This window comes from Emydura macquarii, unplaced genomic scaffold (genome assembly GCF_026122565.2).
Source record: "Emydura macquarii macquarii isolate MOO-44397 ecotype Brisbane River unplaced genomic scaffold, CSIRO-AGI_Emac_v2 contig_1644, whole genome shotgun sequence".
NCBI lineage: Eukaryota > Metazoa > Chordata > Testudines > Chelidae > Emydura > Emydura macquarii.
Window position 1 is genome coordinate 18,440,205 of NW_027131781.1, and position 25,696 is coordinate 18,465,900.

The 25,696-nt window shown below is 41.5% G+C and overlaps 1 protein-coding gene across 1 annotated transcript in view; it reads left to right on the forward strand.

The window, feature by feature from the left end:
• The window catches only part of SHC4 (SHC adaptor protein 4), a 46,789-nt gene that overhangs the window by 18,504 nt on the left and 2,589 nt on the right, over positions 1 to 25,696 (forward strand). The window contains exons 3-10 of the mRNA XM_067556124.1: positions 9,483 to 9,546; positions 10,495 to 10,614; positions 12,468 to 12,521; positions 15,266 to 15,317; positions 17,453 to 17,579; positions 21,313 to 21,490; positions 23,035 to 23,095; positions 24,538 to 24,717. Coding sequence (XP_067412225.1) covers positions 9,483 to 9,546; positions 10,495 to 10,614; positions 12,468 to 12,521; positions 15,266 to 15,317; positions 17,453 to 17,579; positions 21,313 to 21,490; positions 23,035 to 23,095; positions 24,538 to 24,717 — 836 coding nt within the window. The remainder of the gene's footprint in view (positions 1 to 9,482; positions 9,547 to 10,494; positions 10,615 to 12,467; positions 12,522 to 15,265; positions 15,318 to 17,452; positions 17,580 to 21,312; positions 21,491 to 23,034; positions 23,096 to 24,537; positions 24,718 to 25,696) is intronic.

Consider the following 25,696-nt stretch of genomic DNA (forward strand, 5'->3'; position numbering starts at 1 on the left):
AGGACACCGGGATGGAAGGAGGACAAAGATCTCTCCTGAGGGGTCGGTCTATCTGTGTGCAGGTGGGAATTGACAGGGGAAAAGTGTGATGGTGAAATCCTCGGCCTGGCTCAGGCCCCTTTGTGCCGCATAACAGAGCTAGATTGGTGTGTAAGGGCCCTACTCCTGCTGTACCTGTCCGGGGGAAGATTCCCTCAGCACAGGAACTGTGGAGACAGTTGTAAAGCTGCATCCCAAGGACTCCATTACAACCCTGGTGTAGGGTGCCAGGCTGAGGGCGAGAGAGATGGGTCCAGGATATGGTCCCAGTATCTATCATTACAGTCATAGGTCCCAGTATCTATCATTACAGTCCATGTGGCAGCCCTGGAAAGCTGCTGTAACTCAGACAGGTCCCCAGTGCTTGATTAAGTTATGCCAGGGGCCTCTCCAGCTGAGAATAGGCTGGGATCGGGTCGGTGGAGAGGTGTCTTAAAGCCACCTTCTCGCTTCCTCCCCCTGGTCTGAGAGTTCTGTACAAGATTCTCTTAGCGTGTGTCTATGCTGCAGCTGGAAAATGTGATTCCCAGCTTGGCAGGACATACATGCACTAGCTCTGCTCAAGCCAGCGTGCTAAAGATAGCAGTGTGGCCTCAGCAGCACAGGTGGGGACTCAGGGTAGCTGCCCATGTACAATCCCACCCAACCCCCCAGGTACGTGCTGGGGCTACTAGCCCAAGCCACTGCCCAGGCTGCTGTGGCCCCACTGCTACATTTAGGTGTTAACGCCAGTGGAGCTAGCACATGGGCATCTAGCTGAGCTGGGAATTTCACCTCCCAGATGCTGTGTAGACCTGCCCTGAGAGGAATAGCTCACTCAAGTCTGTGCAGAAAGGAGACCTAGACTGGCAAGAAGAGTCTGGAGAGCCTCAGCTTTTTGGTGGATCCAGGTCCTGGTTAGCTTTCTTCTTTCTTCTTCTTCTTTGCTGCACTTAGGCCTTGTCAACCCACAGAAGTTGCACTAGCTTCATTTCAATACATTTGTAATCCTGTTTAGTTAGACTGGTACAGAAATGCTTATTTCAGTCTGCGTGGCTTATTTCGATGTAGCTTAAATCTGTTCCTAATCGTCGTAAACTAAAAATAAGCCAGGTTTATGTCAATTAAAGTGTCCATGTTCCCTTTTGCATCAGTTTAACTAAATCAATTTCAGATCACACCTTTAGTTAAACTAGGGGAATCTGCAGATAGACAAGTGAACGTGTGCGTGCTGTGGGACTGGACCTCCATGCTTAACTTCCATTTCTATCTGAGCGTGTTCTACTCTGCAGCAAGGTCAGTATATAACCTGGAGGCTTGAACTCACTTGCAGAAGCTGATGGAATTCATTGCACACAACAAGGCTAACGTTCCATATGACATGTTCCAAGGAACTGCAGGGTGTCTTTGATTACTTATTTAGTTCCACTGAAATTAACGGAGCAGGCCATGTGCCTTATGCCTGGAAGGACAGGAAATGTAGAGTTTCTTGGAAGGTTAGAAATGGGATGATTTCTTGTGGTATTGATGTATTCTCCAAATTCTCCAAATCTCCAAATTCTCTTGGCCTGTTTGAAAAATGAAAAAAATGTCTGACATATTCAGATGACCTTTTATGCTCCTCGAAATATTATATATGTTTGTGCTCTAAAATTACATTTAGATTGCACACTTAAACCAAAAAAGCCCTTGAAATGCTTCTGTTTGGTGCTTACCCTGTAAGGGTTTTAGTGCATGTTATTCTCCAGGGCAAAATGCTTTCCCCAATGGAGATTAGAGTTGTGCTCAAATCAAGTTATTTGGGTCCAGAATGTAAACACCCCCAAAGTTCAGCATGGTTTACAATGGGTTTTTGGTTCTTCTCATTATAAAAATAAGGGCTTTGTGCAAAATGTGTCTGTGTCTGTCCCTGAGGTTCAATCACCTCAAAGGTCGAAGCGTATTCAGATCCATGCTTTTAGTTTGTAGCCCTACTCTGTGGCAAGTTAATAACCTTTTGAATTGGTTCACATGAACTACTTGCCCGCTTTTTGTTGTACTGTAAACAGGCATTTTCATCGTTCTGCTGAGCCCTTTGGCTAGTTCCCTGTTACACATCTCTTACCTCACACTCGTAAATCGAGCTCATTATTATAAATTATACTTGGACATTTATGGGAAGAGGGGAAGAGATTCTGGATCTTGGATTGCTACATTAACTTGTAAAGTTGAAAATGGTCAGGCAATTTTGTTAGGGCTAAGGGCATCTGCAATGGGGTGATAGAGAAGGCTGGCTAAATAAGGCTGACTTTGTTTGGATGATTACTTTCTATTTGTTGAGACACAATCCCTTTCTGTTAGATGGTGTAGGCAGGCCTTTAGATGCTTAAAAGCAAATCTTCAACAGCATACTTATTCACTTACATCAGCCCACATCTCTTCTTTTACTCTTGCTTGGAGAAACAATAAACAAAGTGGTCTACTGTTATGAGTTCTCTCTATATTAAAAGAAAAAAAGATAAAACTGTGCAAAAAGTTTTCTTCTAGAGATTCCAACTCCAGAGAACCCAGCTGGGAAGTTCCCTTCCACCCAACAGGTTTGTAGCAGCCAGCAAGTCTGACCTTTTTGTTGTTAAATTTCCGAGAAATTCAGACTTTTTCAATCCAGCAAATAGCAGAGCTGCTGAAACCTTAGGATTCTGTAGAACAGTGTTCCTTTTCAGAATGGCTACCCCTTATTTGAAGTAAAAAATATTTCCACAATCTCCTTATATTTATTAAAAAAGGTGAGAGTAAAAAACATATCAATGATAAGAATCTATGCCTATAGAGAGTGTGTGTGTGTGTGTGTGTGTGTGTGTGTGTGTTTGTTTCGAGAGGTTGACAGAGAATATTTGACCTTGAAAAGTAAGGGTGTACAGGGAGTTGGGAATGAGATTTTCTTTGCTTTTGATTGTAATAACCCCATTGCCTTTCGTGACCCCGATGGGGTCATGACCCACCAGCTGAGGAAAAAACTGCAGCATAGAGTGGAATCACATCATTTCATTCTGAATGTGATAACAATGATCACATTTTCAGCCACAGCCTCAGATTTTAAATGTAAAAATGTACATATGAGTTCTTCTGTCCACAGAATTGCACATTCATCCATTTTGCACATATGGACTGGACTGCTGGGAGCCTAACTACCACATCTGCATCCACTAATTCAGGTGTATGTGATATGGCAGGTGCAAAATTGGATACTGGTTTGATGCTAGCTGAAAATGTATTCCTGAAAGAGCAACCTAAACTCAGATTTCTAGAAACAAGTTATTAATACAACATGTGCTATTTCATCATAGCATGTTCTCCTTTGCTGAAAATTGCTTGAGTAGATGGGTTCTCCCAAGGTTTCATTTTCTAGTACAAGATTGGGATCTATTGTTATCAGTTTTGCTTTGGACTGCTTCATTCTGTATAGACTATCCTGGCTGAATCCAATCATTCATCTGTTGCCAAATGTCCGGATTTCCCCCTTGTTTTTGATTTTGGCCAGCGTTTCTGCATCTTTTACTATATAACCAGTTTCAGTATTCTGGGCTAATCCACACCTCCCCAAGTTTCAAGATGGGTCCTTCCCTGGAGGATGGGAGGCTCTGGCAGAGGGGGGAATTGCAAAGCGAGCCCACTCCATACTCACCCTGCAGGGGTAGCTCCCAGAGCCGGCCCTAGATCAAACGGCATCCCAGATGCGTCTTCAGTGCCTCCCCTCCAATTGTTAAATTTTTGAATACCTTATTTTTTATTGCATTTGTAGCCCGTTTCATGAACATTTGCATGCATGATTTATCCCTGTCATGTAGGACGATACATTTGCACACTAGGATCTATTTATTATTCAGAACATTCTAGGAGGTTAGTGACAAATTAATCCACCTAAGGAAAACCTGAAACATTTTATTTCAAACATTCTATTTGTCCTTTTGTCGCTAACAACCAAAACAGCACCCCGAGCTCAGCGCCCCCAAGCCCGGCACCCCAGGCAGTCGCAGCAATGCTGAGGGCTGGCCCAGCCCCCTGACAGGGGTGGAGGGTGGGCCAAGCCAAATCTGAGCCAGTGGCACTGCAAACTCATGCTCCAGGGGCCAGGTCACAATGTCGGGAGTGGGGAGCTAAGCCAAGCCAGCCCTCTGAGACAGGAATCACTTCAGCTAGGATGGGGGTTTGGGGCTCAAAGCAGGAGAGTCCAGCGAAACCTGAGACTGCTGGGAAGTAGGCTGATAACTCTGTTTGGTTAATTTATATGACTTAGGGCCTGTTTGACTTCTTTTAATACTGACCTAGAATACAAGATGAAATTTCTTTTTACCATTTTAAAAGTTGATTTTGTGGCTAGGAATCTCAGACAGATTTTTCATATTAATCATTTATTGGCCTTCCTAACTACATTTCTTGTCATGGCTTGCAGGATTTAGTGCTTATTATTTCTAAACGAGGTGATGGTTTTGGCGATTCTCATTGCTAAGAGTTTGGCCCACATTATGGTAATCCATTGTTTAGCCTGCTGTAATGCACATATGCTTGTCTTCCACTTTCAGCAGTCTAAGGTCTTTCATTCCATGCAGAGTGTGTCAGCTGAATTTACTTCTCTCTTCTTAATCTTAATACCCTTTAAGTTTAATTAATTATTTAGGATTTCCTTTAAAATTAAAGTTCAGTTGAACGTTCAGGTATTATGCTCAGTTTATTTGCAAGTCATACCTGAAGCATGTATCTCATCCTGAAGTGGAGGCTCTGCAGTAGATTGTTTCCTTGTATGTCTACTTGCTCTTCCGAAGAGCTTAGATTTTGCTACCCACCCTTTTAGGCTGCTATTGGTAGTGTTCATTAGTATGACTGGTATTCTCTAGCTTGAAAGCTATTAGTGACATTACACTATTCTTCAGGAGGCAATTTAGCTGATGGACTGTAGTACATTGGTACTAATTCTATATTATTACTGTACCAAGCGCCTTCTCTCCTAGGGCAAATGGACCACAAGAACTCACTGGACTGGAGTCTGAAACTGAAACCCACTCACTGGGTGTTGTCATTATTGATGTTCATTCTTGATTTTTTTTTTTTTTTTGGTATTTTCATTTTATTTTATTTTTTAAACTGCGCTTTCCCAGGGAATAAAACCCTGCAGCCTGTATGTGTGCATGTAAGTGCACACACACACTCTGTCTCTCAAAGGTAGCCAACTTTCCTAATGAGCTGTTTTCCTTTCTGAATAATACACTGCGACTATGGGAAAATCAAAATTGAGCATGCAAGTTTTAGTTCACTTCCTGATCTCTCCGAGATCAGACAAAACCTGTAACAACAGTTTCAAAAAAAGAAAGTTACCCAGAGCAGAGAGACACAAGAGTCTAATGAATTTGCTACCAACAAAAATTGGTAGAAGGGAAGATGATCCTTCATAAGATAATGATTGGTAAATGATCCTCCCACGAAAAAAGAATACAGACATAATTTATATGCGGCAGGGGAGTGCCAAATGATTCATTAGAATCAAAACTCTGGTTCTCTAGCTGCGTGCGCTGACTCCTGAAGCCTGGTCTATGTAGTACATAGGTGTATCATGACACAGTCCTGCTTCACCGTTACAATGTATCATTTGGATTGTCCCATATCAAATGAGGGGTAAGTGGGTTTCCTGAATGGTTTTAAATATTTCCTCAGGGCTTTCATACAAATGTGCATGTTCAGGCATGTGCAAATGTGTGGGTGTTTGTCTCATTTGTGAGTGCAAAAGACTTTCCATGGTTTGGAAATTTTTGAGTTCCCAGGGCTGGGGGGGTGGAGGGGGCGGGCGGCGTGTTTATGCTACAGACGGTGCATTCCTGACAATGGTTGAGAGGCTGGATCCAAGCAAGAAGAATGGAGAAAAGATCCAATTGGTTTTTTCTGTATATTTTCTCCTTGGGAGGAGTGTAGGGAAAACGGCAAAGAATAGAAATTCATTTGTGTATGTTAAAATTCATCCTGGACAGTTTCTAACTTCCTGACTATCATAGTATAGGGGTGTGCGTGTGTGTGTGTGTGTGTGTGCGCACATGCGTGCGCACTGGGGGGGGAAGGGGGATTCTTTTCCCTAAATATTTTCATATGACAAAAATGCATTAAAGCAAGGCCTTAGGACTAATGTTCATGAAGAAATGACTGAATGATCATACTTCTTGCCATTTGCTACAGAAGAAAATGTATTACAGCTAAGTTACAAGAGCTGTTTCATTCACCAGTGTGCAGATGTACTAAAGTAGGAGTTCACAAGTACCTGACATGAGGGATGTGGTATCCTAAAACTGAAATACTTTTACCACTGATTAATTAGATCTCTGGAAAAAGGAGCATGCAACTAGCTGCAGTCTAAAGAGTTGAGGAAAAGGGGCCGGTTCTTGTGCCAGTGGTACATATGAGCACCATGGGGTATAAGTACATAGGCCTCGATCCCTCTCTTCTTCCGCCTTGAAGTAGGAAGTTCTGATTAAAAAAAAAATTAGCCATAACACTCAGCTCTGATATAGGGCTTTTAATCAATAGATCTTAAAACACTTTTCAAAGGTGGCTAAGTATCATTATCCACATTTTACAGGCACAGAGAAATTAAGTGCTTTGCTTAAGGTCACAGAGAACGTATATAGCAAAAGTGGGAATAGAACTCATATCTTCTGAGACATAGTCCTGTACTCTAGCCACTGGACCCCCAATGCTTTCATTACCTAGGCAGTAAGTCCACACATCACCTACAGTACATCATAAACAATTATACTAAGACACAATTAAAAAGACGCCCTCTGGTGAAATAACAAACATATAAAAACAATGAACTATAATGAACTTCTATAACCCTATTTGTCTTAAGCTATGAAAACTAGAAGGCTAGAGTTCAAATTACTCCTGGAGTATTTTAGAAATTACAAACACTCTGGGCCAGTGCTATGTAGCTTTCAGTTTAGCTGCATTTCTGGCAGAGGGAAAGCAGACATGAAGGCGGGGAGAAAAAAAACCCTACTTTCATTGCTTCCATTAAGAAGCTGGTGTGAGATCAGTGCTTCTAATCTGTGTAGGTAATATACAGTAAAGAGGAGAGACTGCTGGAAGGAAATTTGTTATTGATTTTCTTTTCTTCTGCAAAATGACATGTGGGTTCTATGGTTTGCAATGACACATTTATCAATAGCACTCCATTTGAGGCCACTTCGTGAATTTCTCTGTCATCACAGTCCATCTAAATTTCTGCTCACCTAAGCTCAAAGCTCATTTTCACTTAGTTCTTCTTTTGTGAATATGTCATGGAGCCCTTAAAAATGAAACAGTTGGAAAAGCCACACCAAGCCAAGTGTGTTATTAACGTCTAGTACTAACATGCTTAAAACGTATACAGAACAAGATGCAGTATATGGCCGTAGGAGCTGCTAGGGTCGGGACTGAATCCCTGGCCTGACTTTCATCCTGCCCCCATATAGGAAGTCAGGGCTTTAGAACTCGAACAGTTGTGATTAATATGTGTTTAGGAATTTTTGGCCAGATGAATGTTCTGAAAAACCCTGAACAAAAAAACCATCACATACAGAAGATGGCAAGCATACTGGGCTGATTCTGGCAGTTATCAGAACAAGCAATACAAGGGGGCTTAAGCTTCCTTGTTCTGCACAGTACAACTCTGGGCTTAGCTATCTGCAATGCAAAACAGGCACTGACACGCACATCTTTAATTTATAACATTCTAGGGTGAGAGCTCATTTTTTCCCTGTGCCCCCAGTGCCACAGGTCAGCTGGATATGGAAGTTACTGAGGGTCAGCACCTCACAGGATCATGCCATTTAATAGCTAAGTTACTATACTCACATGTGCTATTGCTTGTTTACCAAGATGAGGGAATTGCGTTTGATTGTTGAATGTTTGCTGTTTTGAGACTCAGCTGACATTTTGTCATATTCATGCTGTCTAAAACATTCCCCAGATAAAAGGTTAATAAAGTAAGATGTGCTTGTGCTGAATACCTCTAATCATTGTAGGTTTTTTTCCATTGGCTCCAAAACAGTGGTTCTCAACCAGGGGTATGTGTACCCCTGGGGATACGCAGTGGTCTTCAAAGAGGTGCATCAACTCATCTAAGATATTTGCCTAGTTTTACAACAAGCTACATAAAAAGCACTAGCGAAGTCAATACAAACTAGATTTCATACAGACAATGATTTGTTTATATTGTGCTATATATTATGCAGTGAAATGTAAGTACAGTACTTATATTCCAATCAATTTACTTTATAATTATATGGTAAAAATGAGAAAATAGCAATTTTTCAGTCCTAGTGTGCTGTGACACTTTTGTATTTTTATGTCTGATTTTGTAAGCAAGTAGCTTTGTAAGTAAGGTGAATCTTGGGGTATGCAAGACAAATCAGACTCCTGAAAGGGGTACTGTAGACTGGGAAGGTTGAGAACTACTGCTCCAAAACAGCATCAGTAAGTAAGAAATTAATGTCCTTCAGCAAGATACATTATTTTGTCCAGCAACTGTGCCATCTTGGATCAGGATAATTAAGTGGGACATTGCATGTTAAAACTGATAATCTGAGTGATTTTAAATCAGAAGTTTCTCTGTTGAAGTGTGGAAAATAAATGCACCACGCTACTTTGCTATATGAAGTGCGTAATTTATCTGTCTTTGATGTAGGCTAGTAAGCACTGTAAGTGATTCATCAGTTATACCCCTTCCTTCTGCTTTCATAAATGGGAAGTGCCTACAGAGATTACTTGAAAGTGAGAAAAGGGGTTTTACAATGGGAAATTCCTATTAGAAAAAGGAAATCTGAACTGACACCCCAGAGGTGAGACAGGGCAAGCAGAAGTAGAAGCCAGCTCTGGATTTCCCCTCTGGTCCTTATCTCTACAAGGTACCACATCAAAATCCAAACTACACATTTTAAGAGGAGAGGCTTTGAAATCCAGATTCAAATTTTGCAGCTTGTACACATTGTTCTTAAACAGAGAGGCTCATTTAAGATTTACAGAGAGAAGTTTCTTACTTAGACAAATCTAGCACTGCTGACAATAGCTCTTGCACTATTGATGACACCTGGAAAACGGCTACAAAATTTCTAGTGTAGAAGCTGCCCCTGGGAATCCCAGTTTGAATTTGGCCATGATAAGGTACAACATGCACCCAAATTAGCCAGCCTGGCCATCAGGTGGAGGAGTCTAAGTGATTGGGACAGTTTTGGAATGATCTTGCTTGTTCTGATAACTGCCAAAATCAGCCCAGACACAACTACTATGCCTGTGAAATGTTCACCATATACTCTGGGCAGTAAAAACAAACTAAACTAACCGCAAGAAGCCTTAAGTGTTTAAGAGTGGAACTGTAACTATAAATCACCAGTCTCCTGATCTTTTTGTAGTGGATGCTTGTTAAATGGTCAATAGTTTGTGCTGTCTTTTCTATTCTGCAGGGAAGCAATAAGCCGACTGTGCGAAGCTGTATCAGGAACAAATGGAGCTATAAAAAAGCGGAAGGTAAATATTGCATTAGTGGGTCATGTTTTCCTTTTTATAGCTGCTTTTATGGGCTAGATGATTCCCTGGCAGGATTCAGCCCACCATGGAATCCATGCAGGTTCAGTTCAACTGCATGTTTTAAACACAAAAGAGTATTTACAATCCACTATTTAAAACTACTCATTAATCGATGAGCAATAATCAGTACCGTGTTCTAGAGCCCTAGACAGATTAATACCCTGCCTGACATTTCTGCTCACATCCAGATATCCCCTTTCCTAGTTCTTTGCCACAACCAGGTTTTGGTTGAAAAACAAAAGAGGTGTTTTGATTGGTAAGGAGACTGGGTTAATTGGGGGATGTTCCCTGATGATCTTATTTACATTCAAAGTTTAAAAACTACTAGAATGACAGGGGCCAGTGGTCACCATCCTTCATTTAATAGCCCATCTCAGTGAGGAGTGATATTAGCACTCTATGTTGTGTTGCACTATATTAATTGGAAACTGTAGATTTCTGTCAGAAACTATAGACTGCCATAGGGATAACTCTCACTGGCCACATTCTTGTTATAACCTAGGAAACAGACACATTGGAGAATTTCCTCAGAAACATTTTGTCCCCAAGCAAAGAAGCAGAATTAAATGGCTAAATTATTCATTATGAATTATTCACTCAGCTCTATCAGTTATGAACATAGCTCTTTGGTGGTGGTTTTAAAAAGTTTTTAGTTTATCATTATTAACAAACATGTTGCACACAAATATTAAGAAATCTTAACCATAGCCTATATTTCTGACCTTTAAAAGACCCATCTGTGTTTGGTCAACATCTTCTCGTCACCTGTGTCTTTATTTTGTTCAGATTCCAGAAATGGAACTGTAGGTTATAAAATCTATTTGCCCCTGGTATACGGCTGTCTGTGATTCATGAAGTTTACAGTATGGTTTTTTTGTTTGTTTATAGCCTCCAGTTAAATTTCTGTCTTCTGTGCTTGGCAAAAGTAACCTTCAGTTTTCTGGCATGAATATAAAACTGATCATCTCCATGAGCAGCCTTACTTTGATGAATGTTGATACCCAGCAGGTAGGATCTTTATGGCTCAGTTACTTTCTGAGTTGTCCTTCCATCCATGTTAATATGTTTTCTTCCTCTTTTAGATGCATATAGCTGTGGTTTAAAAATGAACAGGTGCTTGAGAAGGAAAGCAAAACGATTCAGGTTTTAGTTGTAAGCCTTGTAAAGGTTAGCCAGACTTGGCCTCTGAATATAAAGGGGAAAAAACTGTGGAGAAATTTGACATTTGTCACATGTACTTTGTGTTTATAATAGTGTCTTTCATCTGGAAGCATCCCTAAGCACTTGACAAACAGTATCTCCGTTGTGTATGTATATGTCTCTGCCTGTTCATTTGTACAGTGCCTAATAGGGCTGCTGTCTCTTATCACTACCAAAAAATAAATATTTAATAACAACAATGGGTCATAACACTGGCCTACGCTAGGGAGGTTTGGCAGCTCACCTGGAGCAAAGCTGCCCTAGAGTTGCTTACCTGACTTCCAGGGGCTCTCCCATAGCACCCCCTTCTGGAAACCCAGGGGCATGGCCTCAGTGATCCCCAGCTGCCAAACTGGCCTCAAATTTGCGGCCATAGGCAGCTAGCAAATCTCAAAGCAGCCCTTAGGCTAGTGCAGAGTTTTCAAAGCTGGCTTAAGGCAGCACTAATGTGTCTTTATTGTCAGTTACTTATCACATGCATTTGCTGATTCTGCAGGATATGTGGAGACATATGCCTGTGGAGCAGTGATGTGGCTCTATTCTTGGATCACAGTAGCAACACAGTCTCTAAACTGACTACCTTGCTGTGCTTAATCTTTTGTCCTGGTTTCAGCTGCATGGCTAGGTTTTCTTCTGCACTGAAAAGGGAGCATCCGGAAGCTAGGTTATAACTACCTGGTTCTGTGGGCCAGCCCTGGCTCTGATGCAATGTGAAGCTGCTGCCAGGCAGCTCTAAGTTGTGCCATTGCCAGTGTCTTTAATGGCCGTTGTGCAAATGAAAGATAGTCCTGGGCAGATTGGAGCTGTGTCACACATTACCCCCACTCCCGATGTCCCCTACCCTGGGAAGGTGACCTAGATGCACCAGGAGAGTTCTCTTTACCCCCGGAAATTGCACCATTCAGGTGTGCAAAGGGGCCAAATCCCAGCTAAAGAATCTGGCCCCAAGTATGTGGTTTTCTCAGTCAATTTGAATGATGGGAATTCAGGGTGCTCTGTCTCAGTTCTTTTTACTCCCAATTTACTAGACCTTGCAGTTGGTTCTAATAAAGAAGTGTGTGTTCATTGTGATGAGGTAATGCATGAACCTAAGAAAAATGGATGCTTGATCCAGCTAGAGAGATTTATGACAAATAACAGAATTGTACTAGTGTAGAGCTTGAATATCATCAGACTACAAACACCAGAGACCCTGTTCATGAAAATATTCTTCCATCATCTGACTTCTTGTGTGCTTTTATGGTTAACTGTCAGTGACATTTAGCTGAACTCATTTGGCTTTTAAATTTAATCAAGGATTTGTAAAGCCACCCCCCACCTCTCTCTCTGCTCATGTAGCCCCAGTTCTCCTAATATCCAAGATCCCAATATTTAGCTTCTTAATAATAATTTTAAAAATCAACAGTTGAATTCATTTGGGAAAATCCCTAAAGGCTGCTGGGGACTAAGGAGTGAAAGCTTATGCTGTACTGTTTGTGAATCTGACGTATCTGGGTGTATTCTCATCTTTGAGTTCCTTCATCAGAAAATTGTATGATGGGTATATTATCTGTTCAGGTTTTCATGAGCTAGGCCCTATGTTACTTGCCCTGAGGGGTTATCTAGTATTTTCTATATGTACAGCACATGGACACTCTTAACTGATTGGTTGTATTTTTCAGATTATTGCCAACCACCACATGCAGTCCATCTCATTTGCCTCTGGTGGTGATCCAGTAAGTACTGATTTGCAAGATATATTTCTGTAAACATAAGGATTAATTACAAGACTAAAAGTACCTGTAATTACTCTACTTCATCCATTCTTATCTCTAGTTAAATTGCTCTTGCACAGTAGTTCATATTTCGGAGTCATTACATGTAGTACAAGGAAAGTGGTTAGAGCAGAGGACTGAGATTTTGGGCTCTTAGGTGTTCTTCCTGGCTCTGTCGTAGACTTGCTGCATATGTAGGACACTTAATATGTTTTTATCCTTTTCTCTGTCTGCGAAATGAGCTCAAAGGCTGCCCTTGGAGGTCTGAAGTCAGCAGCCATGGTTCCCCCTACCCTGATTTGGGGGACCTAGAAATGGGAACGTATGAACATAGAAATTGCCAAATTGGATCAGATCTGTGGTCCATCCAGTCCAATATCCTGTCACCAACTGTGGCTATCTCCAAAGGCTTCAAAAGAAGTTGCAAAGTATCCTGCAATAGGTAGCAGTGGGATAATCTGTGCAGCCTGGGAGACCGGCATCTTCTCTGAATCTATAAAAGTTACAGTTATGTCCTTAAGCAAAAGAGGATTTATATCCTTTCCCAAACTCCTTTTAAAAGATGTATTATTGTAACTAGATGTTCTTTAATCCTGTTACGTTCTTTGCTTCAGCAGCATCCTGTGGCAATGAGTTCCACAGTCTAATTGAATTGTGTGGATAAGTATTTCTTTTGATCAGTTTTGAATTTGCTGCCTTTCAATTTCATTGACGGTCCCCTGTCTCTATATTGTGAAACAGGGAAAGTAGCAGTTCCTGAACAACCCTCTCAGTACCGTTTAATTGTATACCAGAATCTCAGCTTTCATTCAAAAATGACCATTCTCTCCCTTTTGGTTTGAAAATGGGAACTGATCAAGCAGTATAAAGCAGATGGAAGGCTGCCCTAAGTGGGCAGCTGCACATCCCCCTTGTGTAGAGAATCCCTGGGTGGTATAAAGCCAACCTGCAACCTGCTCCCAGCCCCTTTGGTGTAAGGGGATTTCTGGGGTTGGAGGCGGTGTGGCCAGAGCAGGTAGTGGTCTGGCAATCCTGGATGAGTAGAGCAGACCTAAGGGTGCCATTATTACAGTGGTAACTGAACCTCAAGGCTGCTTTTACTAGTCACTAGTGGCACTTTACGTCAGAATAAGTGTGTGAATCCTGATGGCCAGATTCCATTTTGGGTAATTACAAACTACATTTTTCTTACAGTTTTAACTGGATATGGTATTCCTCACTTCCTGTCCCAGAGCCTAGTCCTACAAGGTGCTTAGCGCTATGCAGGAAGGTGTTCAGCAGCTTGCAGGATTAGGCATCTAAACTGTGTAATATTGTATGCACTTGAAATAGCGGCTGTGTTCTACCCCAGAGGTGGCTGGATTTTAATGCTGAGTGAAGTCATTCATGTATGTGTGTAAACTTTGTAACAATACAACGCAACCATCAGGTATTTTTCTAGTTTATTGCTAACTGTGGTTGCACATCTAATTTGCATTGACAATGTATCCTAGAATATGTCTGAGTTTTTAAAAATCTGAGAAAGAAATTGAGGAAACTGAGTTCACCAAATTTATTTATAAGAAAATTTTGGCTTCCTTTCTATCCACAACAGTTACTTTGGGTGCTTTTTAAAATAATCACGGACATGTTATGCTGGCCCCAAGAGCTACTTTTTTCATGATTGATTGAGCAATATTAAATGATTCTTGTGGTATTGTAAACAGGGGCTTTTATTTCCTGCCAGCTGATTGCATCTTCTCTAGAGAGCCATGTCTTTGAACTGCAAATTGCATTCTCCCCACCCCTACCTTAAAGATCCAAGATAACAAAATGCATCTTTAATTATTAAAATAATGGTATCCATTACATCACCATTTTACTTTAACACTGAATTATCAACTGGCTCTTTTCCTTTTGCACATTCTCAATATGTTTTATTTTTCCTATGTCAGTCACCATTTGCTGGTTTTGTACTAAAAAATAATGTTGTTTCAATATTAGTCATGACCAGAGTCTGGAACAGCCAGAGTGAATACTTTGGGCTGTCTTCTCATCTAAGTGATACCAGTGTTAATCCAGACTAATTCCACTTGGTTTCAGTGGAGTTACTTGGGACTGACACAGTGATGTAACAGAGATCAGACTTCAGCCCATTGAATTTCATATTTTAGTTCTTCGTTGAGAAGTTCTTTTTTTAAAAATCTGCAAAATGGGCAAAATTCTAATCTGCCCTCTATGGTGCGTTAGCTCGCTAGTTTGTAATCTGTTCTTGAACTTCCATAGGTAGGTGAGCTAAGTGACTTCAACTGAAGTGGAAGACACTCAGCTCTCCTGGATTAGGTCTCATATGCTTTAGAATCCTGCACAACTATTGAAGAGGACAATTTTGTCCATTGACTGATCGTCATTTGGATGACGGCTGCATCTATAACAGAATCTAGAAAGTGGAATATAAAACGATGCAGAATGTAAAACAAAGAAAATCCTGCATTTATTCAGGGGGAAAAAAATAGCACTTCAACATCCAGAACAAATTTACTCTTCCTTTCAATCCACTAGGCTGATGACTGTTTGCTTTTCCTAAACATCTAAGTATCATTTTTAAAGCTGAATTGAGTGCCTGTATTTAACTTTCTGTGCTCATTTACACTGTTTTGTTGGCAATGGTGCTTTTTAATGGCTCTCTTGAAAGACATGTTTGTTTGTTTTTGTTTTTGTTTTAGGATACAACAGACTATGTTGCATATGTAGCTAAAGATCCTGTTAATCAGCGAGGTATGGAAAGCAATTTTCAGATTAAAGTGTGCATTTTGTCGTATCGTTACTGAGCTATGACATGAGCTTTAATGTGCCCTGCGATACTGAACAGCTTAATGTTCTGTCCATTTCAGTGCTGTATAATTCCACTATGTGATCAGTGAGGTGAGAGTGTTGTCTAGCCTGCAGCTCTAAACATCTTGCCACTCATGCCACACAATGAGAATCTTCAGGCATGACTTAACTCCTGTTAACTATCAAACTCCATGAATGAGAAGACACTCGTATCCTGCCACTCTCCCAGCTTCCCAAGCTGGACTGGCAGCTCTGGTAGCATTTCAGACACAACCTCTGTGCTGGCTGAGAGCAAGGGAACTTATGCTGCCACCATTGTAAACTCCAGTTGAAGTTTCAAGGAGAGGAAAAAGTGTTGGTGATCTTGTCTTGTAATTTATGATGTTCCCAAAATCCCTTAATGGAATTACAGCCCATTTGTATGCAATTCATTTGCATTCACCTAGTGTGTTTAAATACCTGACTGCTGCCTCACCCATGGAGATCATCACTGCATCCTCTTTGCATTACTTATCTGAGAACAGAGAAGTTATACAGTGAATAACAGGTCATATCAGTAAAAGTATTGAGCCAGCCAGCAACTGATGACCATTGCTAACAACAGAATACTCCGTTGTACACCATTCTCCTGGTGGCATTGCAACAGGCAAAACACTGACTAGCACAACTATGCAGGATCAGGCAGTACAAAAGCAGACAGTGGGACAAGACAAGAGGAATTGGAATGGTCAGAGTAATTCTATTTCCTTCTGCAATGTACTGGCGAGCACCTACTTTGTACAGCACCCACTCGCAGAGGGACTGGTGAGATTTGCTCAGGTGCATGTGAGATCATGTGTCCCTTCAGTGGCTGGCCTACCGAAGATAAAATCCCTAACATTACTCTAGCTAAATTCCCTTTAGTTCAGGTAGCAGGGATCTGGTTTTTTAGAGCAGGAGGTTCTGCGTATCATCACTGCTTATGACTACTAAGTCTATGTGATCACAGTATGTTAGAACAGCTGACTACTGAGATGTCTTCTATGGTTAAGGAATCCTTTCCAGGGCAGGTTAGGCTGATATTTATGACCCTCATTTTGTAGCTATGTCATACTTATTCTGGTACATGAGAAAACAACTAAGTCAATTAATTATGGCACTCCAAAAAACTCTTCATTTGTGGTTCCAGTTACATTTAGTATTAAGCATTCAGGTATGGGTGCAGTAACGTATTAAAAACCACTGTAAAATCAATTATATGTTGCTTGTGCTTTTTATTGACATAGTGAATTATACTACCATTTGAAGAGGAGACGGCTTGAATTTTAGGCCTCAGACTGGTAGCAGCTGAGACAGTCATGAATGGTCTTTACTTATGTGTGTAGGATGCAGTGTACAGTACTAGCCAGACTGATCTCACAGTGCCATCTAATGACTGAACTGTAAAAGAGGCGTTGCTTTTGAGACCTACAGCCAGATTTTTCAGGAGTTCAGGGCTGGATTTTAAATGGATAGCATGCAAAATTGGGGCCAGATTTTAAAAAATTTCAGTTTCCTCTTAAGCCTCTAAATAAGGGTCAGATTTCCAGAAGAAGTCTGTGCCCAGTATACATCCAATATGCTGAAGTCTTCAGCAAATCTGGCCACTTACTTTGGACTTTTGGTTTAAATGAAACCTGAATTATTTTAGAAAAATCTAGCTCTTAATGCATAGCAGTAACTATCAGAGGAAGAGAGACAAGAGAAGATACAAGAAAAAGAGAAGAGTAGAAAACATAACCACAGATTTAGAGTCTTTTTTAAAGTTGTAGATTTATATTAAAATTAAAACACATCTCAAAAGCAAAATCAGCATGATCTCATCAAATTATTTAAATATTTCCTCTATATTTCCTCTCCAGATTTATTGATATAAGAGTATTCTCTGAATATTTTCTTATAAGCTAAGTGAACATGTTTTATATAAGTGTCTCTTTGTTCAGTATTTATACAGAGCCAAGCACAGTGGGGTTCTCATCCATGACTAGGGCTCCTTGGTGCTATGATCATACAAATAATACATAATAGTGTGTTTAAAACATTTTTGCATCACTTTGTAGCATGCCATATATTGGAATGTCCCAACGGAATGGCTCAGGATGTAATAAATACGATAGGGCAGGCTTTTGAGCTCCGATTCAAGCAATACTTGAAGAATCCTTCTACTCTGATTACTTCCAATGAAAGGTCAGTATGGTGTTTTCTAGTAACCCAAATATTGCTCTTCTACTGTTTGCAGTTTTAAGGATGAATATTGCTGTAGGGAATGACCCATAAACAAGATGTGTTGTGCATGGCGTTCTTTTGGACACGCACTAACTTTATTTTGAAAAAACAAACCAAAAACCCTGTACACAAAATATATAAAGTGCCAATTTCTGCTTCTTCTAATGCATTCCCATTTGTACAGGGTAACTGAAAGCTGAATTCAGCCTTATTCTCCCTTCCCCAAATAGCCTTATTTTAAATGATGCATGTGAACTGAGTGAACATGACCAAATAAGGGCAGAGTAAGTGAAATGAGCAAGTTCTACTCTATAGATATTGTGCATACGCTGAGTTCCAACCTCAGCTGTGCCAAATTAATGTTCAATGCAGCTCTGGAGACAGGATGGTAGGAAAAAAGGTAACTCTTAGCCAGCTTTCTGCTCTCCTGATCCTGGCCCTGTTGGGGGCCCAAATTCTACCTGGCATAACTTTAGAGCAGCCTGACATACTGAACTAAACATAAATGCAACCTGGAATTTGAATATGTGAAGGGTCTGTCTGGAGCTCTGCATTTAGCTACATTACTAAAAATAGATTATTAATTGGACTACTTGCCTGCCCATGGGAGTAAGGGCAAGTAAGAATGCTTCTCAAAGGGCTGTGCAGACTTTGGGTATGGGCACACAGGAGTTCATTCCCCACAGCAGCTGGGCAGGGAGTAGATGGGGAATTGGCAGAGACTTAGTTCTACCCGTCTATATGCACTGGCCAGCACAGCAGAGGAATCATAGGGGCATGTAAAATCTCAGCCTATCTTTCGGACATCTCCTTGCAGATGTCCACTCCTCAACTGAAACCAAACATGGCCAAAACCTGAATGCCTGATCTTCCCCTCAAAACCCTCCCCCTTTCCCTATCTCGGTAAGCAACACCACCATCCTCCTTGTTGCTCAAGCCTGTCATCCTGGCTTTATCTTTGGCTCAGTCTTCTGCTTCGACCCCCAATTACTTTGCTGCTTCTTTCTGTACAGCAGCTCCAGGATCGAACCTGTTCTCTCTCTCCATGCTGTCAAGACTCTGGTCCGAGCCCTGATCATCTCATGCTTTGACTGCTCTAATTTCCTCCTGTCTGGCTTTGGTGCCTGCAACCTCATCTTCCTAAAGTCTATTAAAACAAGGCTGTGAGGATGATCATCTTGGCTTATTGCTCTGACTTTTTTGGATCCCCGATCTTTAAGTCTCTCCATTGGCTCCCCCTTCTCCATTGCATCAGACACAAACTTCTTGTCCTTACTTTCAAAGCCCTCCACAGTTTAGCCCCCTGTCCTCCTCTCCAACCTATTATCTTATTGAAAGGTTGACTCACACTTTTTACTCCACCAGTGAAGTCAGCTTCAATCACCTGCTTCTCTGACGAGCACTTACATGCTTTCTCCCACGCCGCCCGTCATGAGTGGGAAAAGCTCCCAGTCTGAATCTGCAAAGCCGCCACGCTATCCTCTGTCAGCTCCTATTCAAAACTCACCTCTGTTTCAACACATTATGAACACTGCAAGCAGGTAGCAACTAGGCAGGTGGCAAATTGTGGTCCACTGTTAGTGAATGGCTGAGAATTGCACACATTTGTTACATTGCCCACTTGGGGCAAGGACTGACTTTGATTATGTCTTTGTACAGTCAGTATCTTGCACAATGAGACCCAACCTGGTTATAGCTTTTAGGTGCTACTCCAAAAGAAATGTTAAATAATGTTACCCCTTTTTCATTTGGGCTGCTAGACGCAATTTGTGGTCTTGTGAGTTGTTTCAATCATGAAGACAAACTGATGATGGAGCCAGGTGTTTCTCTGAGGTAGTCCTGTTTATTTACAAAGACTGTACAAAGTCCTGTATCCCTGAACACAGAAGGCCTCAAACGGGAGATAGTTTCTTTGCTCGCAGTTCCAAGCCTTTTTCAGCGAGTACTCTGCCTAATAACCTCTCTCTCTGGACTTTTTCTCAGGGCCGCACTCCCAGTGCTTGTTCTGCTGCCTCCTTGGCTTTCTGCTCTTTCTCTGTGTCTCTCTGTTGTGTTTTCCATTGCTTATTTCCCATGCACTCAGACATACCGCTCTGGTACAATCAATCCCCCAGCCAAGTTTATTAGATCACAGCAGAGCTCCCCTTGACACAAGGCTAACTCCTACTCCAGCCTTGCACGTGGCTTTGGCCTGGGTAGAGGTCCCTATTCTTTCAGCTGTCTGTTCCATAAAGGTGCTCCATTATTTTTTACAATTATCCTGAATGAAAGGCAGCTTGTACACCCACAGCTTCCGTGAGGTTTGACCCAACTCATAATAATAACACCACCACCACCTTCATCATATTTTTCATTAATTATATAGAGTATTTCTCTCTGACCATATTCTAATAGTAACCTGTTACCTCTGGGGACAATAAGTATAAAGATGATCTTCCCTGTGTAATCATGCTAGGTTACATCATACGTAAATCACAGAAATTAGAAATGGAAACAGTTTATTAGATTATTTAGTTCAGTCCTCAGCCAGTCTCCAGACAGAAGACTTCCCTCCGATAGTGCTGTTTGAATGAGTCACCCATTTCCAAACTACTGTGAATCACATAATTAAATACTTGAGCTGTGTATCACATAATCAAGTACTTGAACTTTATCTCTTTCCTGCTTGTGGCCTTTTACCCAATTATCTTCTTGTTAAATAGAGAAGTAAGATTCCAAATGCATTGTTATTTCTGGAGGAAAGGCATAGTGCAGGAAACACCTAGTGCTTTCGCAATGTATCAGCTGAACGCTGAAGCCACTATCACTTGATTCAAGACATACAGGAAAATGTTGTACACCATCGATGATGCCTTTTAGGGCTTGTCTACATGTTAGGGTGACTACCCGTCCCAACTGAGTGGGAGAGTCCCGAAATGTACATTACAAGTCCCGTTCCTGGGCTGAATGACTGTGGGACAGCATTTGTTCCAGATTCCCTGAAGCACCGCTTCGCAACTGCCCGAAGCTCAGGAGTGGTGCCAGCCTCTTCCCAGTGGAGGGGGCTGAGGTAGGCCTTAGCCCTTGCCTTACCATGAGGTCCCACCCCCTGCTCTGCCTTTTCCCCACAAGGTCCCGCCCTTGGCCAGGCCAAAAGCTGGAACCTGACAGTAGTAAGGGCTGCCCAGGCAGCACGGGCCACTGTGAGATTTGATTTTTCTGAAGCAATTCCTGGTCTATCTAACTGCTGCCCAAATGCCACATGAGGTTTTAATTTTCCTTTATAGGTCCCACACACTAGATTTATACAGACAAGATAAGAGGCAAAAGGAACTGGGCTGAGTCTATACCGTGAATGCATTAATGAACCGTGTCTCCTCTGAGGGTAAAACATTTCAAAAAGTTGCTCTTGTATCATTATCATGGCTATGAAAATGCAGACCTTCCCAGTGTTCAGGAAGTGTCTGCGCCATCCTGCCAACTGAATTATGGGTGATTCCACTTTCAAAACAAATCATAATAGCTAGAAAAATAAAGAAGTAGCTGAGTGAAAAGATTCAATCAGACAGCTTTTCATATTGGGAACAATGCCATTTGTATGTACAAATGCCATTTGTATGACTACGTCGTCCATTTTGTATAGATACATGGGATTTATTTACCCTGAGAATCATTTGATTACATGGGTCATTTCATTTGGTGATTCATTTTTCAGTGAAGTGATGAATCTTGATGGATCAGCTTGGAATATACAGGAGAGGGAGGATCATGAATATTACAATGAAATTCCAGGGAAAGAGCCTCCTACAGGTGGACTATTAGACATGCGAATGAAAGTGCAAACAGACCAAAGGGCAAACTGTCCCATACAATGTGAAAAGCAATACTGTTTGGTAAGCATGTCTGTTTCTGGTATTACTATTTGCTGCCTGTTCTGGGGAAAGGATAATAACATGTGTTACTGTGGTGGCGAGCATATGAACACAATCGCAACCAAATCCTCCTTGGCTTGGAAAGGGGTTTTTAGGCCAGTTTTAATAACCCTTAGCACGTATTTGAATCTCTAAGCAGTTTATCAATATTAACTGATTCATCCTTACAATGCCTCTGGGAAAGCAAGTATCATCTCTTTTGCTGAGATGGGGACAAACTGAGACATAGATTTAAATCTATTGTCCAAGACCACACACCTGCCAAACCTCAGGACTTGCCAGCTCCCAGTCCTATGGTCAGATCACACTGTCACTCTGCACTATATTCTGCATGTACGAGATGAAGTTTTCAGTTAGTTTCTTTTAGTGTGTTTCAAGATACAGTGTGATTTCAAATTATCCAAAGGTCGCTGGGACCAAACCCTGAACCTAAGGATAGTCAAGACTCAGAAAACCAGGGACTGAAACCAGCAGACTTCAGAGCTTACCTGGGATAGTTCCCCTGATTGTAGAGTGTTTTGGTCAGCATTCCCAAGCACAGGGAAGTGGGTACCATCAGCTGGCTCTGCCTGCAGAACTCTGAGTCTGTGTTCAAAGAACTCCAGGACTGGGACTGGAAGAGGATGTCTCAGTTATGCTTGTGGCCCTGCAACAGAGGCTTATTGAGGAGGGACAATAGAATCCAAGGAGATCTAACTACTGTATTCCCACCAGTATCCAACCCAGGTGTTTTCTCAGTACTTCCTTTCAATCTTGAACATTCTTTAATGCTGTTCAGACAACAGTGTGTGACCATTTGGCTTCCATTCCATGTTGTCTGTATTCTCTTTTCCTGTTTTTATTGCAAGAAATGTTTGCATGAAAACAGGATCTTCATTGCCTAGGAGGTAATTTGATCCTGCCTCATGTTCCTCAGCTGATAACATCAGATTCCTGTTTGTAACATCATAGTAATCTCCCTAGCAACTAATTGTGATATTACAAACAGTGGGTTGTGACTTCAGGTGAGGAACTGGTCCCAGAAGCAGAGCTGCTGCTTGGAAACCAAGATTCTGTCTTCATGAAAAAATCCTTAGGCATAAAATCAAAACAAGGGGTTATTCATTAGAGGAGAAAAGGTTAGTGTTCCCAGTGTGGTGAGCATTAATGCTTTACTAGGCAATATGTTAAAATTGTTTCTGGTCATTTCCATAACATGCTACAAACATGGCATCAAATGCAAACAGAGAACCAAGCTTCTCTCCCTTGACCTGTCAGAGACTGGCCATGTACTCATATTTTCTAAGCCTTTCAGTGACTGCCGTGGAGTTTAGACTCTTCATGGGGATTGGGGCGTGCATCACTGGAATAGCCAATGGGAAACAGAGCATCCGCAGTGCCTATTGTTTGAGGGGGTGGGGAAATGGGTGTCCAGGGGTCACTGGAGTGCACTGTATATATTGTAAAGATATCTGAAGTTTATTAACAATTGACAATTACGAGAGTAAATTGTGTGATTCTTTCAGACTGGCAGCCCAAAATGCATGAACATCTATGAAAACTGTCCAGAAGAAAATAAATCCGTGGGTATGTGTGATGTCTTCCCTCCCATGCATATCTAGATTTTAACTGAGCCAGACTGTCTGGCAGTGCCGAGACTTTTGATATAATAATGAAAAGTGTTCTGCTTGTTAGGTCATGACTAATTCCCCAGCTGAGGGGCAGACAAAAAAGCCTTACAACTTTTCAAAGGGGTGCTAATCCATTTTTATGCCTGCTGGCAGACTTACCAGTTTTACTTGTCGTGACACCATACAGTAGCCCTCTGTTACTTTATTTCTTTTCATCGCCTGCAAGGAAAAAAGATGCTCCCCTGCTTAACTCGCTCTGACACTACTCATACAAACTATACAAACGCATTATGGGATCAGAACTGTCAGCATCCCTGGGACATTGCCAGGGGGAGCATGTTTGTGGTCTTGATTCCAGTGTTAAAGGTTCCTAGTCTCAAATTTAACCTTAAATCTGTTTCTTCACCTGAGCTTTCCCCTGTTTCCCTTCATACAGCTGGTAATGTGCTCCAGGTCATCTTCACATTGGGGAAACTTGCTTGCTGATATCCCAATGTATCAGTAGGCTTAATTTCCTTTTTAGGACTTCACTTGGCACCATTGATGCTGGACACATTTCTTTGGTTCCATCCCTTTCCTCCTACAGGGAGGCTCTTTTAAAAAGACCATCGGCCCTGCTGAGGGAATTGTATTAAACTGCCCACAGAGTGGTGGGAGATTTCTTTATTTGCAGTATTTCTGCATTTGGCATGTTTAAAAGAGAAGCAACTAATTTCTGCATATGAAGGATGAATAAATCAAATAATACATGTGATAAATAGCCCAAATATGGTCACTGTTTGGCTAGATGAATAGCATTCACTTAATACCCAGCTGTTCATAGAATCATAGAATATTAGAGTTGGAAGGGACCTCAGGAGGTCATCTAGTCCAACCCCCAGCTCAAAGCAGGACCAACCCCAGTTAATCCTCTCCAGTTAATCCAACCCCTGTTAATCCTCTCCTGAATTAGGACTGTTGGCTCGTCAGGCAGAGCTACAAAGCACCAATCAGCTCCACACTTCCAACTCTTCAGGGGCAGGGCAAGGAAGAAATCCCTCCCCTTCCCAAAATGCTCCAGGGAGGGATAAGGATTTTGCAACAGAAAACTGAGGATGTGCAGTGTGTCTCCATAATGACATACACAGGATTGAAAGGGATCTCCTGAGTCATCAAGTCCAGTCATCCTATTAACAAATTTATCAAACTCATCTTAAAACTGGTTAAGTTGTTTGCCCCCACTACTCCAATAGGGAGGCTGTTCCAGAACGTCACTCCTTCTAATTTACAGCCTAAATGTATACCCATTAGTTCTTGTGCTAACATTGTTCATTACTAGTTTTAATAGCTCTTCTGCCTCCTTCATCCTTTTAGCTTGGTAAAAAAAGAAGATACAATGTATATTGCCATTAATTGCAGGTAACTGTGGTGAAAGATCACGGAAGGCAAAAAAAGACGTGTCCTTGCTGAAACCTGCTTGCAAAATGGATCTTTTTGATGACCCTTGTTATATCAACACTCAGCCCTTGCAAACTACAGCCTATACAGCTAGAGGCCTTTCATCAGCCCAGATCTATGGGAGCCCGCTGTGTCATGAGAGTAGGTTCATATTTTAATGACACTTTTTTCCTAAGCCTTGAAATGAGGGTCTTGTCATCTGAATGCATGGGGAGGGAATCTGTTTTCTCCATAATAATTTGGGAGGGGAAAAAATACTTGAAACTGCGCTAGGCATCCCTTTTGGCTGTTAAATTCACGATAAGAAGCTCCAAAGATTATATACTAATTAAATTATATACTAATTAAATACTGACAAGCCGTGAGTGGATCCAACTTCTGTATTCTGAAGTCGATCAATGGCAACAAAATGCAGAGGGTTATATCCTTCAAAGGGAATGATTGGCAGTCCCTGCAAGCAGCTTTGAAAATGTAGGACCATATCATGTCCCCAAGATGTGGGACTGTCTTCTGCACATAGATCTTACCCATTTTAAGATGAAAATGGAGTCAGCAGCCTCTGCTGAAACTTCATAGATTTTAAGATCATAAGGGACCATTATGATCATCTAGTCTGATGTCCTGCATAAACCAGCTCATAGAACTTTACCCGGAATTGCTACATCAAGCCCATAACTTTGGTTTGAACTGTAGCAGATCTTTTAGAAAGACATCCAGTTTTGTTTAAAAAATTTCAAGTGATGGAGAATCCATCACATCCATAGGTAAGTTGTTCTAATGGTCAATTACCCTGACTGCTAAAACTTTGCTGCTTTTTTTAATCTTCTCCTTTCTGGTATCACTTTAGGGGTTGGCGTGGAACCTACATGAAGAGAAGGGGATGGAGACTGGGGAGGCCTGCATTAGGGGCACCCTCTGTCTATGCAGACTTTTCTGTGGGTCCCCTCTGTACTCGGAAATCCCACTTTAAAGAGGCCAGAGGAGGCCCTGCAAGAAAACTGCATTGAAACAGTGGTACCAGTCAGTTTCCTAAGAGAAATTTTGCCTAGGAGTCATTTGTGGCCTGACTGGCTATCTCAACCCACCCATATTGTTATTGTGCTTGGTAACTTTTCGGTTT